Below are 26869 nucleotides of genomic sequence, written 5' to 3'. Positions count from 1 at the left end.
ATGTATCATGGAGAACTCTTCATTAAAAAATGAATACAGGTCAGCTTCACTCTTTAATGGCCGTGTGGAATTCCCTTCAGACTATACCCAATGTATTTTAGCCAAACTCCCCTGACATTCATGTTGCTCCAATTTTTTCAGTACTACAAACCATGCTGTAGTAAACCACCTTGCATTTGTCCACTTATTTCTTCAAAAAAAGATTCTTAAAAATATACATTTATAATTCTGAAATATAATGCCAAATTTCCCACCATAGAGATTATATCAATTTATACCTCCATGTTGCAAGACAGCCAATTTCTCCACAAACTCACATTACTGGTTACTAATTAGCCTTGCCAATATGAATTAACCTTGTCAATCAGAAAGGTACAATATCACTTTACTGTTTTTATGTGTAATTTAAAAAATTACTAGTAAGGTTGAATATTCTTTCAATTACTAAAACAATTTGTTTTTATGCTTGAATGAAATGGTCATTTCCTTTATTCATTTTTCTACTGCAATGTTTGTTCCTTATTAATTTTAAAAACAACTTTAATAAGTTACTGAAAGGAAACACCTGTGTGTGGAATTACAGAGAGCCAGCCACCTTACATCAATCATTTCCTACCTGTATCATCAAGCCTCATTATGTCATCTCGTAAATTGGTTCCTCCTGTGGTTGCCATCACTTTAGCCCCTCCCATGTGTTTGCTGACCTGGATGCAAATTTGACTGACCTGTAGAGCAAGTTCTCTAGTGGGAACAATCACCATTGCTGGAAAATAACAAATAACAGAGAAAACAGAAAAAAAACAGCATATATTAAGAGTTTAAGAAGCTACAGAAATATTTCCCCTTTTAATTAAGACACTCAGATGAATAAATTTCTTAAAAAAAGAAAAAAAAAAAAAAAAAGAGAACCTATTATAGTGTTCCAGATTTAGACTTTTCCTCAGTAACAATGCTATACAATTCTTGTACTCTTCTTAGTTACAACCCCTTAAAGGGTTCTTCGAGTTGTCAATTATTAGCCCAAAGTTCATTAATATTTTAGTAAGAGATTCACTAGTCAAAATACCCAAATAAGAAACTCTTGCCGCCCAGTTCTATTTATATCACATGAAAGTTAGTAACAGAGAGATGGCAGAAATAATAATTATAGATCAAGAAAGCTGGGGAGGGCTTCCCTGGTGGCGCAGTGGTTGAGAATCTGCCTGCCAATGCAGGAGACACGGGTTCAAGCCCTGGTCTGGGAAGATCCCACGTGCCGCGGAGCAACTAGGCCCGTGAGCCACAACTACTGAGCCTGCGCGTCTGGAGCCCGTGCTCTGCAACGAGAGGCCACGATAGTGAGAGGCCCGCGCACCGCGATGAAGAGTGGGCTCCGCTCGCCGCAACTAGAGAAAGCCCTCGCACAGAAACGAAGACCCAACACAGCCAAAAATAAATAAAGAAAGAAAGAAAGAAAGAAAGAAAGCTGGGGAAAAAAATAGCTGAAAATTTAAGAAAAAGCTTCAGAGATGAAAACTTAACTCTATTAGCTTACTCTGGGTACAGTTATGGAAATTTGTTTCTTCCCTACTGCCTAAGCTCTTAAAATCCCCAAACCACAAGGCTTTAAAGAGAAAAAGTTCATGTTTCTACAAGGAACTCTACAAACACAGGGCTGTCACAAGAAACATTTCAGTTCCATAGTTTGTAAGTATCTATGTCAGATAATTTAACTTCTCAAGATCTTAGCTTTTCCTATCTATAGGACAATAATACTTATTTTGCCTATCTCACTGGAATGTTGTCATAGCTGTGTAATATGTAAAAGAACTTTGAAAACTAGAAATCTCTTTAAAAAGTTAGGGATCATTTTTACAAGACAACCAGGCCAAAAACTGTGAAAAGGATAAATACGAATTCCAGATTATTTAAGTTCTGACTAAAAAACAGATGGTAATAGCTCCAAGATTTAAATCGCCATTTACAATTTAAACAAACAACTAACCTTGTATATTGTCCTTCTTCAGGTCTAGCCGTTCAAGTAAGGGAATGAGGTAGGCACCGCTCTTGCCTGTTCCGTTTTTTGCTCTAGCTAAAATATCCCTACCAGATAAAGCAATGGGAATGCTCTCCTCCTAGAAGAGATAAGACAATGCAAATTATTTGTGAATAAATACAGTACATAAGCAAATTCTTCTCTAAAACACACTGAAAGTATACATAGCTCTTTGGTATTATGAAGTATTTTACAAGAATAAGTAGAGACCAAATAAATTAGCAGGACCAGTCCACATCACCATCAGTATCAACTGACATTTACCAGAACTGCTTATAAAATACATACTCAAGTAATAAAAAAAACTGTATATGTAAGTCTGCATGTGCAAATGTGTTGTCTAAGGAAGCTGAGCATCAACAACCAAGAAGAGTAACTTGGGCTAACATCATGAATACGTAGAGGAAAAAAAAGCAAAGGACATTTCACAATTAAAAACTGGAGGAAAAGACAGCACAAACAATATTCAAAGAAAAGACTGTAATAAGATATTCTGAGACTAGTAAACCAATTTGACCACAATGAAAAATTGTAGGTTGGACAATTTATCCCTACACAAAACAGGAATCAGCTGGGAAAGTTTAACCTCAGGTCCTATTTGATTTTTTTAAAAATCGTATTACATAATGTCCAATGTCTGTCTCACAGCCAACTTCTGTCCTGAGATGTGCTCAACTGGAGTCTCAACTCTATTCCAGTTATCTTGATCCATGGTCACATTACCAAGGCTGACTTCTCATTTTCATATTTGGCTTAGTTTGTCTTATGTGTTTTGCAGAAGACAATATTTCTTATTATAATATTTCCTAGACAATAGCAAAGGATTCCTAACAATTACTAAATATTAAATACACATAAACGAAGAGAAATTTAAAAAGTAAAACAGGTATAAACAGAGAGGAAGCAGAACATTTCGATTTCTAAAACTAAACATTTTAATTTCTAAAACTAGAAAATTAGGAAAATAAATTAGGAAAAGAGATTCACAATCACTAAAATAATTAGTTCTTTCTATGCTTGAGCTAATCAGCAAAAACAAGTATCTCTAGCACTTTAAAACTGTTACTGAAGGACTTCCCTGGTGGCGCCGTGGTTAGGAATCCACCTGCCAATGCAGGGGACACGGGTTCGAGCCCTGGGCCGGGAAGATCCCACATGCCTCGGAGCAACTAAGCCTGTGTGCCACAACTACTGAGCCCTTGTGCCCCAACTACTGAGCCCCAACTACTGAGCCCTTGTGCCACAACTACTGAAGCCCACGCGCCTAGAGCCCAGGCTCTGCAACAGGAGAAGCCACTGCAATGAGAAGCCTGCACAACGCAACAAAAAGCAGCCCCTGCTTGCCGCAACTAGAGAAAGCCCACGCACAGCAACAAAGACCCAACGCAGCCAAAACAAAAACAAAAACAAAAACAAAAACCGTTACTGGAGAAATATCTAAATCATAAGCATCATGACTTTCATTTCCCACCATGACTCTTATTCTAGAACCCCAATCACAGGGGTCAGATGGGTTCCATATGGTCAGAATAACTAACATAGCTGCCAGAACAACTGCGAAAATGATCCAGTGACAATACTCTATTATCTTGTTCCTACAGCCAGCATTAAACAGTCTGCTTATTATGTATGGTAAAGCAGGTCAAAGAAGAAAACCTTGGTTTTGACCCTTTGGTCTTAATCTCTTCCCCCCTACTTTGAGTCAACTCTATTAATCTTTTGTTGTCCTGAAGGCCCATTATCCCCATGGGTTCATTCTCTTCTATGGTTTTTAAACAGGCTACCTGCATACTACTCAGTTCTACAGCAGAAAAAAAGGCTAGGTAGTCTCCCAGTGACTTCCTGAATCAGGTTCTTTAAAAGGATAAGACTTCTGGAAACCATAAACAAGACGAAAAGACAACCCTCAGAATGGAGAAAATATCTGCAAACAAAGCAACTGACAAAGATTAATCTCCAAAATATACAAGCAGCTCACACAGCTCAATATCAAAAAAACAACCCAATCCAAAAATGGGCAGAAGACCTAAATAGACATTTCTCCAAAGAAGACATACACATGGCCAACAAACACATGAAAGGATGCTCAACATCACTATTAGACAAATGCAAATCAAAACTACAATGAGGTATCACCTCACACCGGTCAGAATGGCCATCATCAAAAAATCTACAAACAATAAATGCTGGAGAGGGCGCGGAGAAAAGGGAACCCTCATACACTGTTGGTGGGAATGTAAATTTATACAGCCACTATGGAGAACAGTATGGCGTTTCCTTAGAAAACTAAAAATAGAACTACAATATGATCCAACAATCCCACTACTGGGCATATACCCAGAGAAAACCATAATTCAAAAAAAACACATGCACCCCAATGTTCACAGCAGCACTATTTACAATAGCCAGGACATGGAAGCAATCTAAATGTCCATCAACAGAGGAATGGATAAAGAAGATGTGGTACATATATACAATGGAATATTACTCAGCCATAAGAAGGAACGAAATTGGGTCATTTGTAGAGGCACGGATGAACTGAGAGTCATACAGGGTGAAGTCAGAAAGAGAAAAGCAAATGTCGTATAATAACGTGTATATATGGAATCTAGAAAAATGGTATACATGATCTTACTTGCAAAGCAGAAAGAGATTTGGACGTAGAGAACAAATGTATGGATACCAAGGGGGAAAGGGGCGGGGAAAGAGGGACTGGGATTGACACATATACATTATTCAAACTATGTACAAAATAGACAACTGATGGGAACATACTGTAGAGCACAGGGAACTCTACCTAATGCACTGTGGTACCTAAATGGGAGGGAAGTCCAAAAGGGAGGGGCTACCTGTATGTGTATGGCTGATTCATTTTGTTGTGCAGTGGAGGCTAACACAACATTGTAAAGCAACCGTACTCCAATAAAAATTAATAATAATAAAAAAAGATAAGACTTCTGAATGAAGTAAGACAGGATAGAATTAGATTGGGGGTATCCTAATTCCTATTTGGGGTTTATCTTTTGACTTAAAAGCCATTCACTGACTTCTATTCCTCTACTCTGACAGGACTTATGCTCTACAGAAACTGTTTAAGGATAGGACTTTAACAAAGTAAGCTAGTCTGTAAGTTAAGATGCACTGTATTTCATCTCATATGGTGATCATTATGATTAGCAGTCAGGAAATCCAGTATATCCACACCATCTCTTACCACTGTTTGCTAGGAAGATTAAGGAATATGAAGCAAGAGAATTCAAGTCCAACTCAGACAGCTTTGAAACCCAAGAGGAAGTCATGGGGAGCTGCCAGGGAGAAGAGAAAGGAGGAAGGAAGCTAAATAATTTTTAAAAACTTACTGTGGTGGACACTATGCTTAGATACTTAACGTTAATTATATCCTTTCAAGTTAGGTACTTTTTGTTTTACAACTGACAAATGGATCCTCAGACTGTTTTACCAAAGGTCACAAAGCAAGAAATGCCAGAACCAGGATTTGAACTTCGGTTTGCAAACAGAGAAATCAGTACCTCATATACCACTAAGTACAATGTACAGCCATTTTGGAAAACAGTCTGGCAGTTCCTCAGAAGGTTAAAGAGTTACCATATGAACCAGCAATTCTACTCCTAGGTATATACCCAAGAGAAATGAAAATATCTCCACACAAAAATTCATACACCAGTGTTCAAAGGAGCATTATTCATAACAGCTAACAGTGGAAACAACCCTACCAACTGAAGAATGGATAAACCAACGTGGTGTAGCTATACAGTGGAATATTATTCAACAATAAAAAGGAATGCAGTACTGACACATGCTACAACATGGATGAGCCCTAAAAACATGCTAAGTCAAAAAAGCCAGTCACAAAAGAGCATATATTGTATGATTCCATTTACGTGAAATTGTCCAGAATAAGCCAATCCATACAGACAGAAAGTAGATTAGTGGTTGCTTAGAGCTAGTAGAAGATGAAGGGTGTTTATTAAAGAAGTTTCTTTTTGGGGTGATGAAAATGTTCTAAAACTGACTGTTTTAGTTGTGTGACTGCACAACTGTGAATATACTAAAAAACAATGAATTGTATACTTAAAATGTGTGAATTGTGTGCTGTGTGATTTATACCCTAAAGCCACCAAAAACAAAACAAAGCAACCAAAAACAAAACCAAAACCCACCAAAAACCAAAACAAACAAACACAAAAAAACAGAAACAACCCCACGACCTTAAGGTCCGATCCTGCCACTTTAGCTCTCCAAAGTCCATGTTCCACTGTAAGGTCTAGGGACTGAGTAAGTATGTATTTATTGTGTTTTTATAACCCTGCTATCCATTTCCCTTTCTTAGTAGCACCCTAACTTTCCTTTTGAGGAATTACATCCTCCCCACCCCAATGGATAGTCTAGCCAACTTCCTCAGCTAAATGGAGGACACTGACTGAAGTCAGGCTGGCTGAATGCTCCCTGCTAAGAATCGAAATTGCTATAGTGCATCCTATAACAATTTACAGCTTCCTGAGCCCTTTAGGGCTGCCTTGGTTCTTGGCCAATGCCAAGTGTGTTTCTCCAGACTTCTCCCTAATCTTGTGAATTCCTTATATTCAATAAATTTCCTTTTGCTTAAGTTAACCCAAGTTGGTTTCTGTTGCCTACAACCAAAGAATGGGATACCTTCCAATTTCCTAGTACTGAGAGGCATTTTACAAAAGTACAGTACCTGAAAAGGCTCCAAATTGCCCAGCTAGCTGCTTTTAGAGTAGCTGCTGCTTTTTACTTCCTAGGACCAGTTGAATTTAAGAACCTTAATTTCAGGGGGAAAAAAATATGGGTACTGTGGAGGAGGTAAGCAATAGTTAAGACATCTACTGCTACCCAGAAAAAAAGCAGATGGAAGATAGTAATTTCAAAAAGAACATCTCCAGCTTAAGGAACACACCCCAATTTTACCATAGTAACCAATGAAGACATGCATTTAAAGACTTTTTTGAGAATTTAGGAAAATAATTCTTTTGGCAATAAATCCATGTCAGCAGGAGGAATGAATTACAAAAGAATTAAGAATGCTCTAATTCTTAACTATAAATTTAATAAACGACCAATTAGACTTGGTTAACAAAATAATTTCTCAAAATAATTTGAGATTCCCGACTTGATATGAAATTTGGTTGCCAAAAGAAGAACTTCCATTTTTCCCTCAATAATGAACTACTTGCCATTCCATCACCTTCTTACCTAAAAAGTCTTCAAAAGTTGTGCCTAAGGTCTGGAAGCAGCAAGAGCTGTCACCAATCATCCCCAAGTTAATATAAGGTTTCTCAATGTTAAGCAGAATAACAGACTCTTAGGTCCTCCAAAGAAGTCTCTACTCCTGTAAAGCTAGGCCTTAGAATGGCATGGTTATGCTACTGGGCACAGCATTCAGACCTAGAACTAGAATCACAGATGGCTGTACCAAAGAAAGATGTGTGGAAGCAATCTGTAGTATATCCGGTTCCAGCCTGTCAGTGTAAAATTATATCATCTCAAAAGATTTTAAGTGCCTCATTTTCCAATAATCTTATAGCCAAAATGCAACTAAGTCAGATCTCTTAAAAAAGATTCAAATGCATATGACACCCATCTGATCAAGAGGATTTTATATCTGGAGAGAAAAAAAAAACCTGAATAAAACTGTAAAACTAAGTACTATAAAGACAATAGACATGTTTTAGGAAAAGAAAAAAAATAACAAAAAAAAAAGTGAGGAGAGAAGGTAGACAAGAAGAGAATAGAAGAATGTCAGTCACGAGGTTGGATTTTACTAGAGGTCTTCTAGATTTCTTTTGGTTCTAAAGTCCTAGTATTTATGGTTTGTTACACTGAATGATTCTAAGAAGTATGTTATCTTGTGTTTTCCATGGATTCTCAGGCAAAACAATAGTGTAGGAAAAAGCAATGCGAATGATAGTCTCAGGTATATAGAATAATATTTTATATTCATACTCTGCTTGCTATTTCAAAATACACCTTGGAGCATTGCGGATTCGGTTCTAGATCAGTGCAATCAAGTGAGTCACACAAATATTTCTGTTTCCCAGTGCATATAAAAGTTATGTTTACACTATACTATAGTCTATTAAGTGTGCAGTAGCACTGTGTAAAAAAACAATATACACACCTTAATTTAAAAATAATAACCATCATGTGACAACACAGGGTTGCCACAAACCTTCGATTTGTTTTAAAAAAAAAACCAATAAAAACCCAAACGCAGTATCTGCAAAATACAGTGAAGCAAAGCACAGTAAAACGAGGTATGCCTGTACACTACCTCTGGTCCTCACAATAAAAACCCTGTGAGGGAGATCATTTCTACTTTACAGAAAAAGCTAGATGATAGACTGGCTAAGTGGCTGGAGAGTTAATTATCTATATGCTATACCAAACTGAGAATGCAAATAACAAAGTGAATTTTAAAATTTAATACAAAGGTGTGAAACAGGAGTCAGCAAGCGTCCGTTGAGAATTAACTCTGCTAAATGAACCAATCTCCTTTTTTGATAAAACTACTACATAAAATAAAACCCCATAACATTTATTGGGCATTTGTCACCTACTAGCCACTGTAGTTAGGATACTAACATGAATTACCTCATTTAATCTTTACAACAACTAAACGGTATATACTATTTTATCAATTTTATAGGTCAGAAAGCGGAAGCTTCGAGACATTTAAATAATCTCCTTAGGAGTGGAGTTGGGATTCAACCTGCGCAGCCTCACCGCAAAGACAGTGCTCTCAAACACTTCTCTAGACGAAGTTCGCTTACAGATATCCATTAACCATTAATTCCAACAAAGCAATACAACTGAGGGCCTATTTCCTGCCATGCACCTTGCTAAGTACTAGAGATACAAAGTTGAATGATACAGTAGAAAAGTGCCCATAAAGTGTTTCACTCCTATAGATAAAATAGATTAACATGAACTATATTATAGAAAAGTAGATTCCTAAATATTTTTGATATCTGCACTCAAACTGCCTGATGAGGTATAACTTTATCTTGATACTTTCTCTAACCACAACAAACTCCTTTCAGTTTGTCCACAAAGGCACACTCTCATCCCCAGGCAATCACCATTCCAGTGTTCCCCACTTGGAACATGGATCACTTCTTCCATGTTGTTCCATCTTCCCTAGTGGCTACATACATGTGCAATTTCAACTACATATATGTGCCCATTACATTACACTGAAATTACCTGTACAATAAGCTGTCCTTATTGAGTGCAGGAACCCTATTTATCTTGTTCATCATAACACCCTCAGGGTCTAACACTTTCTAGGTCACTTGATACATGTTTGTTCAATGAAAAAGTACTCAATGATGTCACAGAGTTTGTCCCGAGTACAGCTTGGATTCAACAGCTTCAATTTATGTGAAGAGAACAAACACATTTATCAAATCTGTGTATGTATAATGCATGTTTAGGTCTACAGACATGTATGTGTATACATACATATATTTCCTTGCTCTTTCCACTCAAAGAGTGCACCTAGTGCTTAGATCTTGGTCCCTAATACTACTCCCCACTAATTGGAATCAGAGTTCCTTGGAGAAATAGCTGATTCTGAGGCTAGGGAAGGGTAGCTCTACAGATAAGCTTGACATCATGATATACCAAAAAGGAAGTGCTCAAGAAAAACGAAGTGGGAAGGGAAGGGTGAATAGGTGGAGCACAGAGGTCAGTGAAACTACTCTGTATGATACTATAATGGTGGATACATGTCATTATACATTTGTTCAAACTCACAGAATGTACAATACCAAGAATGAACCCTAATGCAAACTATGGACTTCGGGTGATAATGTGTCAACACAGGTTCATCAGTTGTAACAAATATTGCTCTTGTGGGGAATGCTGATAATGGGGGAGGCTATGCATGAGTGTGGGCAGGGATTTATGAAAAATCTCTTTTGCTCAATTGCTATGAACTTAAAACTGCTTTATAAAATAGTCTATCAGAGGAAAAAAATGAAAGAGGAACATTACAAACACAAAGGAACTGGCTTGAAGGAGCTCACACTGGCCAAATATGGGACAATTCGAGCACAAAAATACCATTAAAGGGACTTCTCTGGTGGCACAGTGGTTAAGAGTCTGCCTGCGAATGCCGCAGAGCAACTAAGCCCATGCTCCACAACTACTGAGCCTGAGCTCTAGAGCCCGTGTGCCACAACTACTGAAGCCCGTGCGCCTAGAGCCCGTGCTCTGCAATGAGAAGCCCGTGCACCGCAATGAAGAGTAGCCTCCCCTCACCACAACTAGAGAAAGCCCACACACAGCAACGAAGACCCAACGCAGCCAAAAATAATAAATAAATAAATAAATAAATCTATATACATAAAAAAATACCATTAAAAAAAAAAGTAATTCATGAGTCCACATTGATAATATATAGATACATAAGGAGGAGCTAGGGGGAAATTTTTATGAAGAGTAGTATATCTGCATTGCCTTAAAATGCTCCCCAAAGACTGTTTATTAGTTTCAAGGTGGTGGGGGGGAGCAATAATTATACAGTAGAAAAATCAAGACACCACTTCAAAAGTGTAATCAAAATTAAAATCACCCTTGAGGAACAGATGAACACTATCCCTTCAAATGTGACTTCTGCAGTATTCTGGCTAAGAATGCATAACTTGAATCTAATCACATGGAAACATGAGACAAACCCAAAATGAGGAATGTTCTACTGGAGGAAAAAAAAAAAAGGAAGGGGGCCATATTTTTAACATGTCAATGTCATAAAAGACAAAAAAAGAATAGGGAAATGCTCACTACTAAAAGAGATGTAACCATTATATGCAATACCTGATCCTAGGATGGGCCCTATACAGAAGAGAAAAAACATGCTTTAAGACAAAATCTGGGGGCCAATTAAAAATAATACTATAAATGACAGATGAGATAGAAATATTGCATTAAAGTTAAATTGACTGAACATAACCGTACTATGATTATTCAAGAGACTATCCCTATTCTTAGGAAATACACACTGAAATATTTAGAAATAAAGGGCCATGATTTTGTAACTTACCATTTAAAGGTTCGGAAAGTGTGTATGCCTGTGTGTACATATATATATATGTGTGTGTATACAAACTGGAGAGAATTGTTGTTTCACTGTACCATTCCCGCAGATCAAAAAGTGTTAACGCTTAACTCATAACATTATACATATGATAAAAAAGGGGAACATACCTGAATAGGAGATGGCTTTTCCCAGCCCATTTCAAAAATTCCCATCAGCAACTCCCGTTTCAAACAGTAATCTTCAAACTCATTTCCTTTTGTGGAGGTCACATCCTGGTCAAACAAAAACAGACAAACATCAGAAGAATGAAGTACAACTGGGTTCCTTTGGTAATTAGCATGCTTAATAAAGTGTTTGAGAGACTAATTCTTTACCCCATTTAAAATATAAATATATGCAGATTAGTTCTCTGTCTTGATCTATAGTTCAACTGAAAAATAACCACTCTCTTTAACACACACAAGCCATTTAAAAACTATGTTTTGGGGAAAGACCAGCCACCCTGTGGTCATTTTTCTCTAAGGACTGATGGAATACTGTTATTTCTATATAAGTATCAAACCACAAGATGTGAAGTCAAACCCTAGCTCCACCATGCACTGCCTACAAATATCCTAGTCTAAACCAGGGTTTCTCAAGCCCAGCACTACTGACATTTGGGCCAGAAAATTCTTTGCTGTAAGGGGCTGTTCTGTAGCATCCCTTCAGCTGTAATAACCAAAAATGTCTCCAGCTATTGCTAAATGCTTCCTAGGGGACAAAAATTGCCCTTGGTTGAGAACACTGGGCTAAGAGAACTAACCTCTCAACTTCAGTTTTCTCATCCACAAAATGTGGACAATACCTACCCTGAAACTTACTGTGCTGCTGGAAACAAGAGAATTTTGAGAAAATGCCTTGAAAACCATAAAAGCATTCCACAAATGAGATAAGATATATATACGTATAAACACAATATTCAATATATAAATTATATATTAAATACTCTATATATAGTGATAATTATTGTATACTGTATATTAAATATTACATTATATACTACAATAATGTGTATACATACACATTATTACTAATTCCTCCAAATAGTGGAAATTTTGGGCAACTCATCATACATGAGTTATACAATTTCAACCACTTCAACTTACTTAAGAGTAAACACAGTGCCTGTTATCATTAAATAACTACTTCACTTTCCACATCATTTTTCCACTTGAATGTTACAACCAACTTACCGAAGTTTTGATTCTTAGATCCTTTGGAGGGAGTTTTAAAGTCTTTTTCCAGTCATCACCAGGTCTAGAGAGAATACAGTAAAATTGAAGTATCAGAATTCACAGCATTAGTATTCTAAAATACAAAGATAATTCATCTCGATTATAATTCTAAAAACCACACTAAGTTTAACATACTGCCATTTACTTAAGAATACAGGTAACAAAAGAGATAAACAATTTTAGAAAAACTGTTCTCTCTTACAAAGCACAACAATCTAGGGAGAATTTTAAAAAATCAAGAATAGAAGGGAGTAAGGTATCCATCCTCTTAAGAGAAGCAGTGCTGTATACAGTCCAACCATTTTCAAAACTGGTAACCCATATGTTTTGTTTGACCTATATAGTGTGTGTTTTAATTTAAATTAGTGGCCAACATTAAAAAATTAGGAGATTTTGTGTAAAAGTCCAGATTCTGGATTTTCTTGAAAAAACCTGGAAGCTTTAGCAACACTGGTTTCAAATTTCTGCATGGCAATAGTTTGACAGAGCTTAGTAAATGGAGTTTAAAATCAAGTGGTTGATGCCTTTTAATAGGGCAAGTACCCTCTAATCTGGCAGTCCCCTATAGGCATCTGAGTTTGTAACTCTTGGTGACTAGTTAAAGCCAAGGAATCTATAAAGTTTCAGACTTGAGTTCAAGCCCTGACTCTTCTACATATTAGTTCTGTGACCTTGGAACAGTTACTTTTCTAAACCTCCATTCTCTCACATAAAAAATGGGATAAAAATTACATAAAATAATTTCTATAAAGCACTCAGCACAGTGCCTGGCAAAAGAAGAACTCGACATTAGCTGCTAGTAAACATCTCTCTTTATCTTTTTTACTGGGGATGCCTGAAACCATGAAAGAAAACAACAAAGAAAACGTAATAAAAAATTTTCTTTTTGGTCAGGTAAAAACTTCAAATAATGCAATACCCAAAGCATCTAACAGAAAAAAGACTGTCAATAAAGCAGACAATGCTTTCAACTGTGTCTTTAAAATAAGTAGGCTTTCACTGATTTAACTGCAATAACTGATACAATTAGAGCACCCCAAACATCTCAAGAGTCTTGATTTAGAAAGATAAGCATATATTTTACTTAAAGCTCGGTCCCACATAATCCCAGATACTGTAACACAGGGAACTATTTGCTACCAATCCAAGGGTACTAAAGCCTTTCACCCCAGTCCATACCATAGCAAAGTTTGGTATAAACAAAAATGTCAGTTGAACATCCTAGTAAGCCAGCTTGCCACATTGCCAAATTCACTAAATAGTGGATAAAAATGCGGGAAGATACAACGCAAAATCTGCCTACAAAAAAAATGTATAATCTTAGGAGGTTAAAAAAAATTTTTAATGAGAAAATAAGTGATAGAGATAGGTATTAGAAGAGCTCTGAGCCATGGGATCTAGAAGTCTTCATAGAAGAGATGACATTTAAACTGAGATTTAAAGATTCACGGAATTGAAAAGAAACCATTAATCCTAGGAAAAGCAAAAAAAAAAAAAAGGCAAAATCCACTGCTGTCTCAAATCTGAGTTCAAGTAGAAAATACTCTCAAAATGAAACAGTGTAGCTTTATGTTTCTATGATTAAGGATTAAAAGTAGCCTAAATATTGCTAGCCTATTCATATTTTGTCAAGACAAACTGCAATTTAGAAAATATTCTTGATTTCTATACTAATTAAAATATTCATCTCAAAAATAATACGCATTAATGCCAATTCTCCTAGTGACCAAACCAATTCTGTTGGAAGTTAGGACTATTTTTCTTTAGTAAGTACTTTTTAAGCATGGAAAAGATCTAGGTTGTAATAAAACACAAGCTTTGGTTCCTTGAAAGAGTTTTATCATCTTACGAAGATTTCTAGAGGTTAAATCAACTTACATGGCTAGATTTTTAACAAAGACAAATCTCAAATGGGTCAAGATTCTTGAATGTTTTCTATTAACTGATTCTTTGGAGTCATAGTTACCAAATACTTTAAAGTGTACACCTAAAGATGATAGCCTACACACTTCCAAATTTAAAAGAAAAAATATTCTGTAGTAAGATGAGGCTCTTACGTTTTTAAAAGTTGTCAAACGGGTTTGGGACTATTCAGAGATGTGTTTACAAGAGTTCAAAATCCTGAGTTCCCTATGACATAAACTGCTTGTTATTTTGTGTGTAAGAGGAGGAGAAAGTGTATTTGAAAAGTAAATAAATAGGGCAGAAAAGCAAAGTGTCATAAACTAAAAAAAAATTATGGATAAATTTTCTATGAGTATGTTTGAAGTTCAGAAGGCTGGGCAAGTCTTTAAATTTAAAACGTGAAACTGGCTATAACTGCCATTCAAACTAGGATAAGGTCAAGTTCCAACACTAGGGAAAAAGCCATACTGGCAAAAACAAGATGAATCTGAGCTCATTATGAAAGCCAGAAATGTTTCGAAAAATAGTCTACACAAAATTAATATATATTAATCTGTGCCTGTTAAGTTACTTAATAAACCTGAATTAGTTATGACAGAAATACATTCTTCTACTGCAAATACCTGCTGGCCATAAAACAAAGGCATCTGTCCTCTATTTGCTATCAAAATGGTTAAACTAAGGTATACACAAAGTAGTCAACAACAAACTAACAAAATAAATCTCCTTGGTCCCCCAAGTGTGTTTATTATTTATTCTAACACTTACTTAATAGTGGTGGTCATACTCTGTGCTTGCTGCTGAGTGCCATTATTGATTGTGTTGGTGTTTTTCAGCTGGTTCATCTGTTGCTGTGTCTGTGTGCCCCCTCCTCCGGGGCCACCACTGGGCTTCACAGGGCCCCTCAGCTGACCATTTTGACTGGATAGACCCATTATAACAGGGTTCTCTGTTCTGGCCGTGCTCATGCTGTATTAATTGCAAAGATGTCTCTTTCAAACTTCAAAACTTTTGAAAGTCAGTAGAGAAACTGTAATAACAGTTTATTAGGCTCTCCAAAACGAAGAGATAAATATAAGTCTTGCTCAATATATGAGTCCTTTATTGCAATGCAGGCAAGCACCTGTAAGTCTCTGAACGGTAAGCAGCAGTAACTTGCTCTCATGCACAGAATCAACTCTTTATTTTTTAATAAAGCCCTCTAACAAGGTTGAGTTATATATCTGAATTCGCTCACTTCAGTCTGAAACAAAGAAAAAAGTTAAATTAGCAAACAGAGTAAAATTAGAAAAAAAAATTTTGTTTCCCTTTTAAAGAACTCCTTTAGAAGCACTCTCTTCTTTTAAATTAAAGAATTAAGAATATAGCTGCACTGAGACCAAATCACTAGCCAAGCTAGGAAAGACACAAAAAGATGAACTGCCTCAAAAACCAAACCTGCACCAAGACCGATCTCAAACATTTTAAACTGTCAGTTCAAAGCAACCCAGAGAATACCAAGTAGAAAGATACTGTGATTAAGTTAGCATTAGTTGTCAAATGACAATCTCTTCCCTTATTTCCTCCCTGATGAATTCTCTGAAGTCCCTGCCACCTCTTAAAGTCAATGAGTCATTACACTCAATTGCATTACAACTCAATGAAGTATCACACAACTTAATGTAAATCTACAAATGAACAAGGCAAGACAATTCATTAATTTTTTTTCTATTTCTGACAACTGAGAATCCTTGAAGAGTTGAGCTTTTGACTTCACCTTATGCTTTCAGAAGAACACATTTATGCCCTTATGAATTTCAACGACATAAGTTAAACTTTATAAAGAAAAATATTTTTTTTCCCTTAAGTTTTTGCCCTTTAAAAGAGTAACGGAAGCAGTCAAGGGATATAACTATGTCTACATGTCAAAATCTTTTGCTTGAAAAACAGCCAAGAAAACCTTTAGCTACCTTAATTAAAACTGAATACTAAAAAAACTTCTACGTTTTTAAATATAACACTTTTCAAAAAGTATATCCCAACTTGAAGTAGCATTTTTTTAAATTACAAAAACACAAAAAGGAAATTACCTGTGTTAAAAAAAAAAAAATCTGTGAAAGGCTAAAGATACTAGTAACTTTAATCAAACTTTCCAGGAAACCCAGAGTACTAATTAAATTAATTTAAAAAATTTTTAAATTATTCCCCAAATAAAATTATTTTTAAAGGAAGTAAATGAAAACATAATTTAAAAGCCAGAGGGAAAAAGGCCAGAAAATAAAAGGCTACTCTGTTTGCTTTGTTCTTTGACTCCTTTACATTTCTTACCAAATATACACTAGCTTATTAATTAGCGTTTCTGCCATACACCAAGGTTTCTCAAACAATAAAATTAAAAAAAAAAACTCTTTGATGTCTTTTTTTTAATTGAAAATAAAGTTGCTCACAAGCAAATCCTGATTATCACGTACACAAAGCTGTATATTTCCAAGTCTCCCAGAAGCTGAGTGACCTCTTAAGCAGAGGGTGGTTAAGAGCCACCCAATTTCAGTGCAAGGTAGTAATTGGTTTCCTGTATTGACAGGTTTATATTATGATCAGCGATATCACCTACTTCATACCAGAAGACTTACTTATTTGCAAGCACTAAGAGGATGAAAGTGACAACTTCTAAAAATTAAATGATATCATTACTGTCCATCATGCACGTAAGACCTCATACCTCCCTGCATCCAAAATGTGACTATGTGATAACTGCTCCCCTCTTAATTAAGCTAAAACCAGCACTGCAGCTCTACGTCTCAGGAAAAGAAATATTCCTCCTACCCCTTCCCAATTTAGATTTGCAAGTTATATTTCTACATTTTCAAAAATACGAACGAAACAGAGACGAGTTGGGAGGAACCCCTAGCGGAGTTAATTACAGCACTTCCCAGATTGTAGTTAGCAATGGACAGTTTCACACCCAAAACAGTATCGTCATCTCCAAAAAGACCTTTTGTGTGCGAATGCAGCGCAGTTTCTCTAAGCTCGGTCTGCAAGTTGGAGTGACCGTTCTATTTTGAAGGGGCGAGGGGACTGTGGAAGAGAAAGGGGAGTGAGCGATAAGGGAAAGAAACAAGCCAATGATTTGAGCCCCATAACTGTAGGCAAATAATTTGTTTCCCTCCCCTTCAACACCCCCCCCCCAAACCCACACACTTCGAGTCAGCTCCCTGGGCCCATAAACACAAAAGGGTTGGGGCCCTGCAATCGTATCTGCGCAACAAGAGCAGGGAACCAGCTCCGCGGGTAGGAAACAATAGGGGCTCCCCCAAAAGGCCCCGAAGAGAAACCCTTAAGTCAGACGGCCCCTCCTTTCCTCCATGACTCTGGGGCTCCATAATCACCCCCTTGTTATCGACCTGCAAGGCCTTACTCCGTCAAGCAGCCGGTCCTCTTCGAAACCCAGCCCTCCGCTACTGCATATCCCTGCCGCCCCCTATAGGGCCGCCTCGTATCCTGTAACCTCCACGATCTCCCTAAGTCCTTGCCACCCCCTACGATCCCACCTTCCCTCGTCTCCCACAAAGCTCCTCCGAGGAATTCTCCCGCTCCTCCTCCGGACCCCGTCGGGCACAACAGTGCTCTATCCCACTCCTCCCGGGCGCCCCCGCCCCACAACTGCCGCCCGCCTTCCTCCCCCGGGCCCGACCAGGCCTCAGTCCTCCGCCTCAGAGCGCCCTCCACGCCGGCCGGGGCGGGGGGGGGACTCCCCGCAGCCCCCGCTGCACCGCCGACCTCCACCCCCTCACCTCACCCCACTCCTCGCGGCTCGGGCCCGAGTCCTACCACTGAGGCCACTCCCGCTCTGTACCCTCGGTCCTTTATTGTTGACTCGAAGCTCCCAAAATGGCGGCGGCTCCTTCCTCCTCGGAAACCTCCGCCCGCCCCCACCCGGCCCCTCGCTTCGGCCGCCCCCCGCCCCGCCCCACGCCCCGCTCCACGCCGGGGGCCAGTGGGCCAGTCTGCCGGCGCTCGCCCGCTCCATGGGCCGCCCAGCCCTACCTCCGCCGCTGCCCGCTCTCAAGGCGCCGCCGAAGCCGCCGCCCGGGCCGAGCTAACTCGGCTCCCCCGCCCCCTCCCTCGCCCGCAGCGCCCCCGCCCCTTAGCTCTCCGCATGGCGGCCGCCGCGGCTCCTCCTCCGCGCAAGATGGCGAGGGCCCAGCTGCAGCCGCTGAGCCCGCCGCGGCGCCTCGGCCTCTCCTGATTCGTGGCAGGAGAGATCCGGGCCGAGGAACCTCCCTGAGGCGAAAATGGAGGGTAGTGCTTTCCCACCGACTGGGGGCCCGCGGGGGCCCAAGTTGATGGAAGTTGAAGGGAAAATACGGGTCCCTTTCTGAAGAGAAAGGAGGGCTGCTTTTTCCACAGCTGAGGAGAAATGATCGGGGAATGGTGGCTGGGGAGAGTCCCCCCAGAATGGATGTCGGGGGCTTGGGACCCGAGAAGGATCTGCTTATTCCTGACCAAGGACCTGGTAGCGACTCGGGGACAGGAGAGCTGACCTGACATCTCCCGCGGGCCGGGGAGGCTGCTGCGGGACCAAGGGGGTCGCGTCCGTTCGAGCCCCTCCGGGGCGCGCCTCCGTGCAGGAACGCGCGGAACCAGTGGTCCGGAGGCGCCGGCACGCGTCCGGGTGTGGGAACCGGAAGGGGGGCCGGCCGGGACCGGTGCGGTGGGGAGCACCGGGGAGGGCGCGGGGCGGGGGACAGGGGGCGCTGTGCGCGGGCGGGCGGGGGCGGGGGTGGAGGACGCTGTAAGAGGACTGGACGGGGGTGGGGTGCTGGGTAGCGGGGGTGCGACCCGGGCCGGAACCCGGAAAGCGAGCTTCGGGAAGGGGAGTGGGAGACTGGAGCAGCGATCCTCCTCTTTCGGCCCCAAAGGGCAGTCCTCAAAGAGAGGGAACCAAGGAGGCCGAGCCTCCCCCGAAGGAAGGAAACGCTACTAAGGAGTCAGTTATAATGGTAATAGGAGTTCTGTACGGAAATGGGGAATCAGAGGACCGAGGGTGATTCTTTCTCCAGCCTGACCCTCATCAGAAAGACACTTATGTATTTGTTCCCATAAATACTTTCCATATCCTAATGTCTCCGTTTATCCTTAACAGAAATAATAGGAATGCAATCTTGTTCCAGGTAAAACAAAAATCGGAAGCTAGAAAGTTATCTAGGTCAAGGGAAAATAAAAACCTGGGTCTCACCCAGTTGACAGACAATATACAGGGCAATGACGGGACCATATGTTGACAACAGAACTACGACCTACAACCTCTGCTGCAACCAACACGGGAAGCCAAACCACAGCCTCTGCAGTGATCAGCTTAGAACGGGCAGGAGTCGGTCATTGACTGCCAGCTTCCCAAATTTTTGCCCCTGTTACCAACTCGGGACCAATCAGAGAAAGCCAAATATGTTTTCCACCCCCCCAACCAATCACGTTAGATGCCCGGCTTCTAGTTAACCCGCCTCCAGCTTCCCCGAGTTAACCTCCAATCAGAGCATACCCTGAAGCCTACTCCGCCCACCCCCTGTTTTTTTTTTTTTTTTTTTTTTTACTGCCGGCCTGTAAGTCCCAAGCTGAGTGAAGGTGGCTGTCTCCCTTGCTGTAGCAAGCTTTGAATAAATAGCCTGTTCTCACTTGGTGGTCTTTGTTTATTTACACACAGCCAATGGAAAGGTGGTAGAGAAGTGTGAAAAGGCTGTTCTTGAGATTTAAAAAAAGGTTCCTTTAACAGTTTTTAAATTAAATTTGTAGCATGGGGTCTCCCACCCAGCTTTTTAAAAACCCACTCATCTAAGGGAATAACCAGCATCTTGTGCCCATCCTGGTGAGAGAATGGCTAAGTGGTTCTTTAATAAAATGTTGAGGTATGAGGCCCCACTGCCTTTCCATGTAGCAGGAATGTGGAGGGGAGGAGGGCAAGGAGTGGGAGGGAAGGGAACCTAAGGATTTAAAATAGGCCACAGCTTGCCTCGGTCTCTTTCCCTAGACCACTAAAAAAATGAGACCAGCCAAAGGAGAAAGGTTTGTGTTCACAAATAAACCTTCAAAGGGGGCCTGGTTGAGGTCATGACAAAAACCAAAAGTGAGGAGGCCACCAAAAGTAGAATATGGTATAGCTGCCTATTCTCACCTAGGAATCCTGCCAGGGCTAACACCTTTAAAGTTTCTGCATAATGTTTTTATAAGGTAGTCAGATATCCTTCCAACTGAGTTATTTATGTCAGCCCTTATCAGTTTTCTGGTGAGAAGTATGGATGGTATAGAATTAAACTATGAAAACTTGGATCTTTTCTTGGTTCAATTTTAGTGATTGATGGATCCAATATTCAACTATCTCAATACCTTTTGTTCTCCCTAGTTCAAACAGATTAACAAGAACGATAGAAAATATGACACTTTAGAAATACAAATGAATTATTTGATAATACACACAGTATCCTTATATTTATAAAATGTAAATTTAAAAATATTACATAAATCAGCCCTTTGACCTTATTGAATATAATAGTTTGGGTGATTCGTGGTAAATACGGTTTCTGGAGGGCGTGCTATCCCCAGTGAGGTCACCTAATAACTGTAGTAAAGTGTTTCCCAAAACATACTGGTCATTTTCATTTTGTTTTTACTCACTCTCACTTCCCCCACCCTACTTTTTTTGAACCATGAAGCTGTTAGCTAAAGTGTTAGGCCTGGATTGTTGGCTGGCTGCTAGAGATTCTGTCTGTAGGAAAGATATCTTAAAAAAGAAAAAGATTCACAAATAGAGTTGAGGTTTTCAGTATCTGTTAAAAAACACAACAGGATTCGTGTGTGTGTGTAAGAATGAGATGTGACAATAAGGGTCCTCCCAGCGAATATTGTTTGCCAGCCTCACATCCTATCCTCAGTTATTTACCTAAAAATAACTAGAAGAAAAAAAAAAAATCACAGGTTAATTTACATTTGATTTCAACTTCAGTTTATAATATTTAGAATCTAGAATTCTGAGTAATTTGAACCTGGAATATATACATCTGTGATGCTATCTTAAAAACCCAAATATTTTCAACAGGCTAAAATGGATTTCACACTTTTGACGGTCTACACTTTTTTTAAAGGAAACATAATAGCTTTTTTTTTTAATAGTAATCTTTTATTTATTTATATATTTTATTTTTGGCTGTGTTGGGTCTTCGTTTCTGTGCAAGGGCTTTCTCCAGCTGCGGCAAGCGGGGGCCACTCTTCATGGCGGTGCGCAGGCCTCTTCACTATCGCGGCCTCTCTTGCTGCGGAGCACAGACTCCAGACGCGTAAGCTCAGTACTTGTGGCTCACGGGCCTAGTTGCTCCGCGGCATGTGGGATCTTCCCAGACCAGGGCTCGAACCCATGTCCCCTGCGTTGGCAGGCAGATTCTCAACCACTGCGCCACCAGGGAAGCCCCAGCTTTTTTTTTTTTAAACTCAAACTACAAGCAAATGTGTTCATTACCTAGAAGAAAAAAAGTTTGCCACACCACATCCTCAAGAAAATGATTATGTCACACCTGGCTAAGCTTTCTAGTACAGCATTTCCCCTCCTTCACAATTTGCAGTATAATGTTCTGATTTTCCAAAAGAAAGTTACACAGATAAAGTTTTTTTCCAAATATGCCTGAGCAACATCTGGTAATAACTAACTAAGACTAAAGGCTAATGAGCCCAAGGAGCCAAGTACCATTTTCTTTGGACTTTAGAGCAGGTAAAATTTGCCTCTTCAGTTTACATACCTGAAGAAAATGAAGCAGCCTCAGCCTACTGAGGGCTTAGTAAGACATCCTCAGAGAGGTGCAAGTACTACACTGAAGTTAATGCCTACTAAGCAGATGTCTTTAATCTCTGAGAGACCACACCGGGCACATTTTGTTGGAATAAATGTTCCACTTCCAGAGTAAACTCAAGTTGAAAAGTAGGAAAGCAACATTACAAATAAGGAGGGAAGTGAGTGGGTTAAACACATTTTCCCCAAACTGCCAGGTTTGGTTTGCAGGATTTATCTTCCCTTTGACAGATAACATCTCCCCCTTCCCAGGTTACCACAACCAGCTAGCTAAGCTCACTAGGTGTCTTTTGGCCTCATCAGGTCCCAGCATTATTTGTGCTCTGGTCATCACTCAGAGAATTCTAGCTATTCATTTTGCCTCTTCAGTTTTCCTTACTGTGCACCAGCAATTTTAATTTTCATTAATTTGAAAACAACGTGGGCTGGGAAGACACTGAAATCTGGAAACTAGTTCTTTAGGTATAAATTTAATTTGGTCTACTCAAATCAAGAAAGAACTGACACCGTCCGCATCGAAGATGGCTTGGTGCTCTTGGGTACTTTCTGAGTTAGGTCAGGGGCAGTTGCTAATTAGTGATGTTGATGGAGGTCCCTGGCAATCCTGTGGAATTCTCGTGGTGTTGGGATGTGTACGGTGCCTCCTTTGTACCCAGCACCTTGTAACAACATTATATTTCTGAATAACCTTCTCTGCAGGGGTAGCAACAAACATGACAAAGTGCCCAGCCCCGCTTTCCAGCCACTAGTCAATCTGCAGAGCCTTCTATTAATCCTTGAACATAGAACTGTGATCTTAGGTACGAGCCCTGGAAAGATAGCTTAGAGCTGAGGAGTGGGCAGTCTGCAGTCCTGAGTGCCATGGGTGGGTTAAGTCACATCTGTGGCTACCAGGACAAGACAGGGAACAAAGGAAGAAAAAAGTATTTCAGTGCAGAGCTCTCCTCAGTGACCTTCCTAGCTCTTTATCTGCTTGATAAATTTTAAGGTTACTCTTTATCACGTCAACCACCTCCTAAATAACCCCTTAGTGTCGCCCAGTTCCTTTTTGCCACATGGAGTCTACATTCCATTGACAGATTGGGCCTGTCAGTGTGCCTATCCAATCTGATTTCCCACTCTCCCTCCAATGCTCAGGACCCATTCCCTCACCTTCCATTGTTTCCCTCAGAAACCCTCTCATCTCCTTTCCTCGAGGCCAATCTCAAGCCCATTCAAACCCAGCAGATTCCTACAGGCTCTTATCTTCCCTCCTTCCCACTCCCTTGTTCCTGCCCAACCAGAGCTCAGGTTCTATAGTCAGTCAGATCTGGGTTCAAATCCCAGTTCTGCCACTTATTAACTCCATAAACTTGGGAACCTTTCTTAACTTCTGAGCTTCCGTTTCCCCGTTTATAAAATGAGGATAATAAATGAGGACCTAGAGCTCGGTGAGAGTAAATGAGAATTTGTATAAATCATTTTATTTTTGCAGCTGGTAGATAGCACTCGAAAAAATTATGTGGTGTTGCTATTATTATTTTATCGACTTTCATCTGAACCTCTGCTTTTTCTGTCAGATTAGACAATCTGTGATTGGCCAATTCTTTTCCCCCAACCTCTATCACCTCTTACTTCTTCAGCCTAGTGCTTTACCAACCTCAGTAAACAAGAACCATGCTCTAATTTCACAGCTTCTGCTCCAGAAAAGTTGGTGCTGGAGAGAGCCCTGTAACCAGACTGATTGGCTCAACAACAAATCCCTGCTCCCATACCTGAGCCATTTCTGAGGCCCTCGAACCTCTTTCTGATGGTTCTCAATCAGGGCTGTTCATTAACAGCAACACAGGCACTTTTTAAAACACCAGTGCCTGGGCCCCATCCCAGAGGAATTAAATCAGAATCTTTGGGGCTGGGGGTCCAGCATCATTTTTTGTTTTAAGGCTCCCAGGAAGAGCCTAACATTCAACCAAGGGTGAGAGCAGCTGTTGGACAAATTGTTTCCCACGGAAGCGTTCCAAATATTTTCTTCTATCCATAAGCCCACCTTCAAATCAAAGATGTTCCATAGAAGCTTCACTGACTTTCCACCTCCCTCGACAGACTTCTGTTGATCCTGTCTTGGAGGATGAAGTATCACACCTCCTATCTAAGACTATATTCACCTTTACATCTATCCCTTTTTAAATAAAACATGCTATCGGTAACCCCCTTTCCCTTACATTTTTGATATCTCCCTCTCTACTGGTTCTTCCCCTTAACCTGAAACTGGATTCCTGCCCAGGTTTTTCTCGATTCTAAACAACAAACAGAAACAATCTTCCCTCACTCCCATTACCTGCTGAGTGAGGGAGGGGAGGAGCTAGCATTTACTGAGGGCTTCCTAGGGACTGGCACTATGATAGGTGACATCCTAGCATAAATCCTACACGTTCTTGCTCTGGGGTATCACTTCCATCTCTATTTCTCCAATGTTACTGCCACTGTCCCAATCCAGGAGTTTTTTTCTCTTGCTTGGACTATTTCAATAGCTGCCTGGCTTTCCTGCTTCAACCTCTTCGCCTCTCTAACCCACCCTATACACTAGTGCCAGAGTAATTTTTCCACTCATATCACTGTTCTGTTCAAGACTCTTTAATGATTCTCTATTACCTACAGAATAAAACTGAAACCCCCTCATCTCTCTTCACACTAAGTAGGAGGCCCCTAAACCTCCTCACCCCAAACCCCAGGAGTGGGAGGTTGGGACTACTGACCTTCAGATCACTGCTGAGATAAGACCATTCTTGTGATTTTTTTTTCTTTTTGTCTTTCAATTTCTTGATTCTTCTCATCATTCAAGTTTCAGCTTAAATGTTACTGCCTCTGAAATGTCTTCCCACTAAACATGCTTCTTTTTTTTTTTTTCTTTTTTGGCCGTGCCGTGTGGCTTGTGGAATCTTAGTTCCCCAAGCAGGGACTGAACCTGGCCCTCGGCAGTGAAAGCGTGGAGTCCTAACCACTGGACTGCCAGGGAATTCCCCTGGCCATGCCTTTTAAAGTAGTCCCCTTCCCCCCTCTCTTTACCCCCTTAAGCTACCTGAAATTATGTTGTTTACATGCTTATTGCCTGTGCCCTCCCAAGCAGCAAGCCCAAATGACCCATTTCTAGCACTGGGTTTTGCTGATTCAGCCCCCTGGCTCCTTTGTGCTTGGCCACCACTTCAAGCTCTCTCCTTGCCGAGGTGATAACAACCTGGATTGTTCAGAGCAGTCTGGGTTTAATGCCTGGGTTGTTCCACAGTAATTATTAATAGTGCTCTTATTTATTCTCAAAAGCATCCCAATTTGGACAATAAATTATACAGTCACTGTTGTTTAAAGCCCTGTATCATAGCCATTTGTACACATGTCTTATTTCTAAGCTCAATGAGGACAGAAACAAAGTCATGTTCCTATTTCTTTCATCAATAACACCTAGTATTTTGTATAAATATAGTAAAAGCTCAGGAAGTGTTTGTTGAATAAAACTGGATGATACATTAAAATGAGATCACGTATGTGAAGAGTCTAGCACAATATCTAACACATTGTAAGTGTGTTAGGCTAAAAAAAAGTCCAATAAATGTTACTTTCCTTTGCCCCCAGTTGACTCCAAATGTCATGTCTCCCAAGCTCTTTGATTATAGACTGTGCCACACCATTTAGTACCCAGGTACATACTAGCTAGTTTGCTTTTGTTGAGTTTTTTGTGATCTTATTTCTTCTAGATTGGAAGCCCTTTCAAGGCAAGTATCATGTCTAATAATTCTCCATTCCACATAACAAAACTAGTTCATATTTATAAATTGGTTGATAACTGAGATGCTCAATACTTACTGGCTGGTAATTTGTAGGAAAGAGTGAAGTGATGACAATGGTAGGAAATATCAGGTTAGGTGCCCACAGTTGGTGGCACCAGGGTCAAAGATCACCTTCCCTATTTGTAGATGCATGCCTCTGTGTTCTTCCAGCCAGCAAAAGGAGGAGCTTCAGATATCTCCATCCTAACAATTTCAGTAATGTTTTCAGGGTACAGGTTCAAAAGATCAAGTAATGGTTATGCAAAAGCATAGTGTCTTTTGGAAGTAGGGGAAGAGTGAAAACTATGCATAGTGTTGAGATCTAACTTTGGAATAAAAAGACCTTGAATTCCTAAGCTATTTAACCTCCCTAAACCTGTTTTCTTATCTGTAAAATCAGGATGATACCTCTGCCTCTGGGGTGATTATGAGAAGAGTAAATGAGAAATACATGTAAACTGCTTAGCATAGGGCCTAACTCATTGCAAGCCTCAATAAACAATAGCTATTTTTATAGTGAGTGATCTAGGCAGCTAAAGGTTTCGATGCTAAAGGTGGGGTAGCTAAAGATATAATTGCTATCAGATTTTTAGTTAAATCTTGTTTCTAGTGTCAATGACAAGCTGTAATTCTTTACTTGTTCATTCATTCAACCATTTATTCTTTTGTTCATTTATTCACCATTCATTCATTTATTCTATACCAGATACACAATAAATGCTTATTAAATGCTGTTGAATAAGGGTAAGGGGAAGAAAGAAATCGGCGGGGAGATTAAGAGGTACAAACTTCCAGTTGCAAAATAAATGAGTCATGGGTGTGAAATGTACAGTGTGGGGAATATAGTCGATAACGATGTTCTTTGTATGGTGACATATTGTAACTAGACTTACTGTGATCATTTTGAAATGTATAGAAATACCAAATAACTATGTTGTGTAACAGGAACTAACATAG

General features: G+C 40.0%; 1 protein-coding gene across 8 annotated transcripts in view; it reads right to left on the bottom strand.

The window, feature by feature from the left end:
* The window catches only part of DDX6 (DEAD-box helicase 6), a 34873-nt gene extending 15861 nt beyond the window's left edge, over window positions 1-19012 (bottom strand). For 2 of the 8 annotated variants that reach the window (XM_082411107.1, XM_082411114.1), the window contains exons 1-6: window positions 18107-18234; window positions 15065-15539; window positions 12350-12413; window positions 11285-11389; window positions 1985-2114; window positions 617-763 (exon numbers count right to left, since the gene is read on the bottom strand). In XM_082411107.1, coding sequence (XP_082267233.1) covers window positions 617-763; window positions 1985-2114; window positions 11285-11389; window positions 12350-12413; window positions 15065-15264 — 646 coding nt within the window. In that variant the 5' untranslated portion in view covers window positions 15265-15539; window positions 18107-18234. Of the gene's footprint in view, window positions 1-616; window positions 764-1984; window positions 2115-11284; window positions 11390-12349; window positions 12414-15064; window positions 15540-17270; window positions 17354-18069; window positions 18235-18322; window positions 18420-18819 lie in introns of those variants that run through there. The other 6 variants (XM_082411110.1, XM_082411109.1, XM_082411108.1 and 3 more) reach the window with 6 other exon arrangements.
* Between the last annotated feature and the right edge of the window lie 7857 nt (window positions 19013-26869).

Source organism: Balaenoptera physalus, assembly GCF_965194825.1.
Source record: "Balaenoptera physalus genome assembly, chromosome: 10".
Taxonomy (NCBI): domain Eukaryota; kingdom Metazoa; phylum Chordata; class Mammalia; order Artiodactyla; family Balaenopteridae; genus Balaenoptera; species Balaenoptera physalus.
Note: the sequence above shows the minus strand (reverse complement) of the source record. Positions and strands in the feature narration are given on the sequence as shown.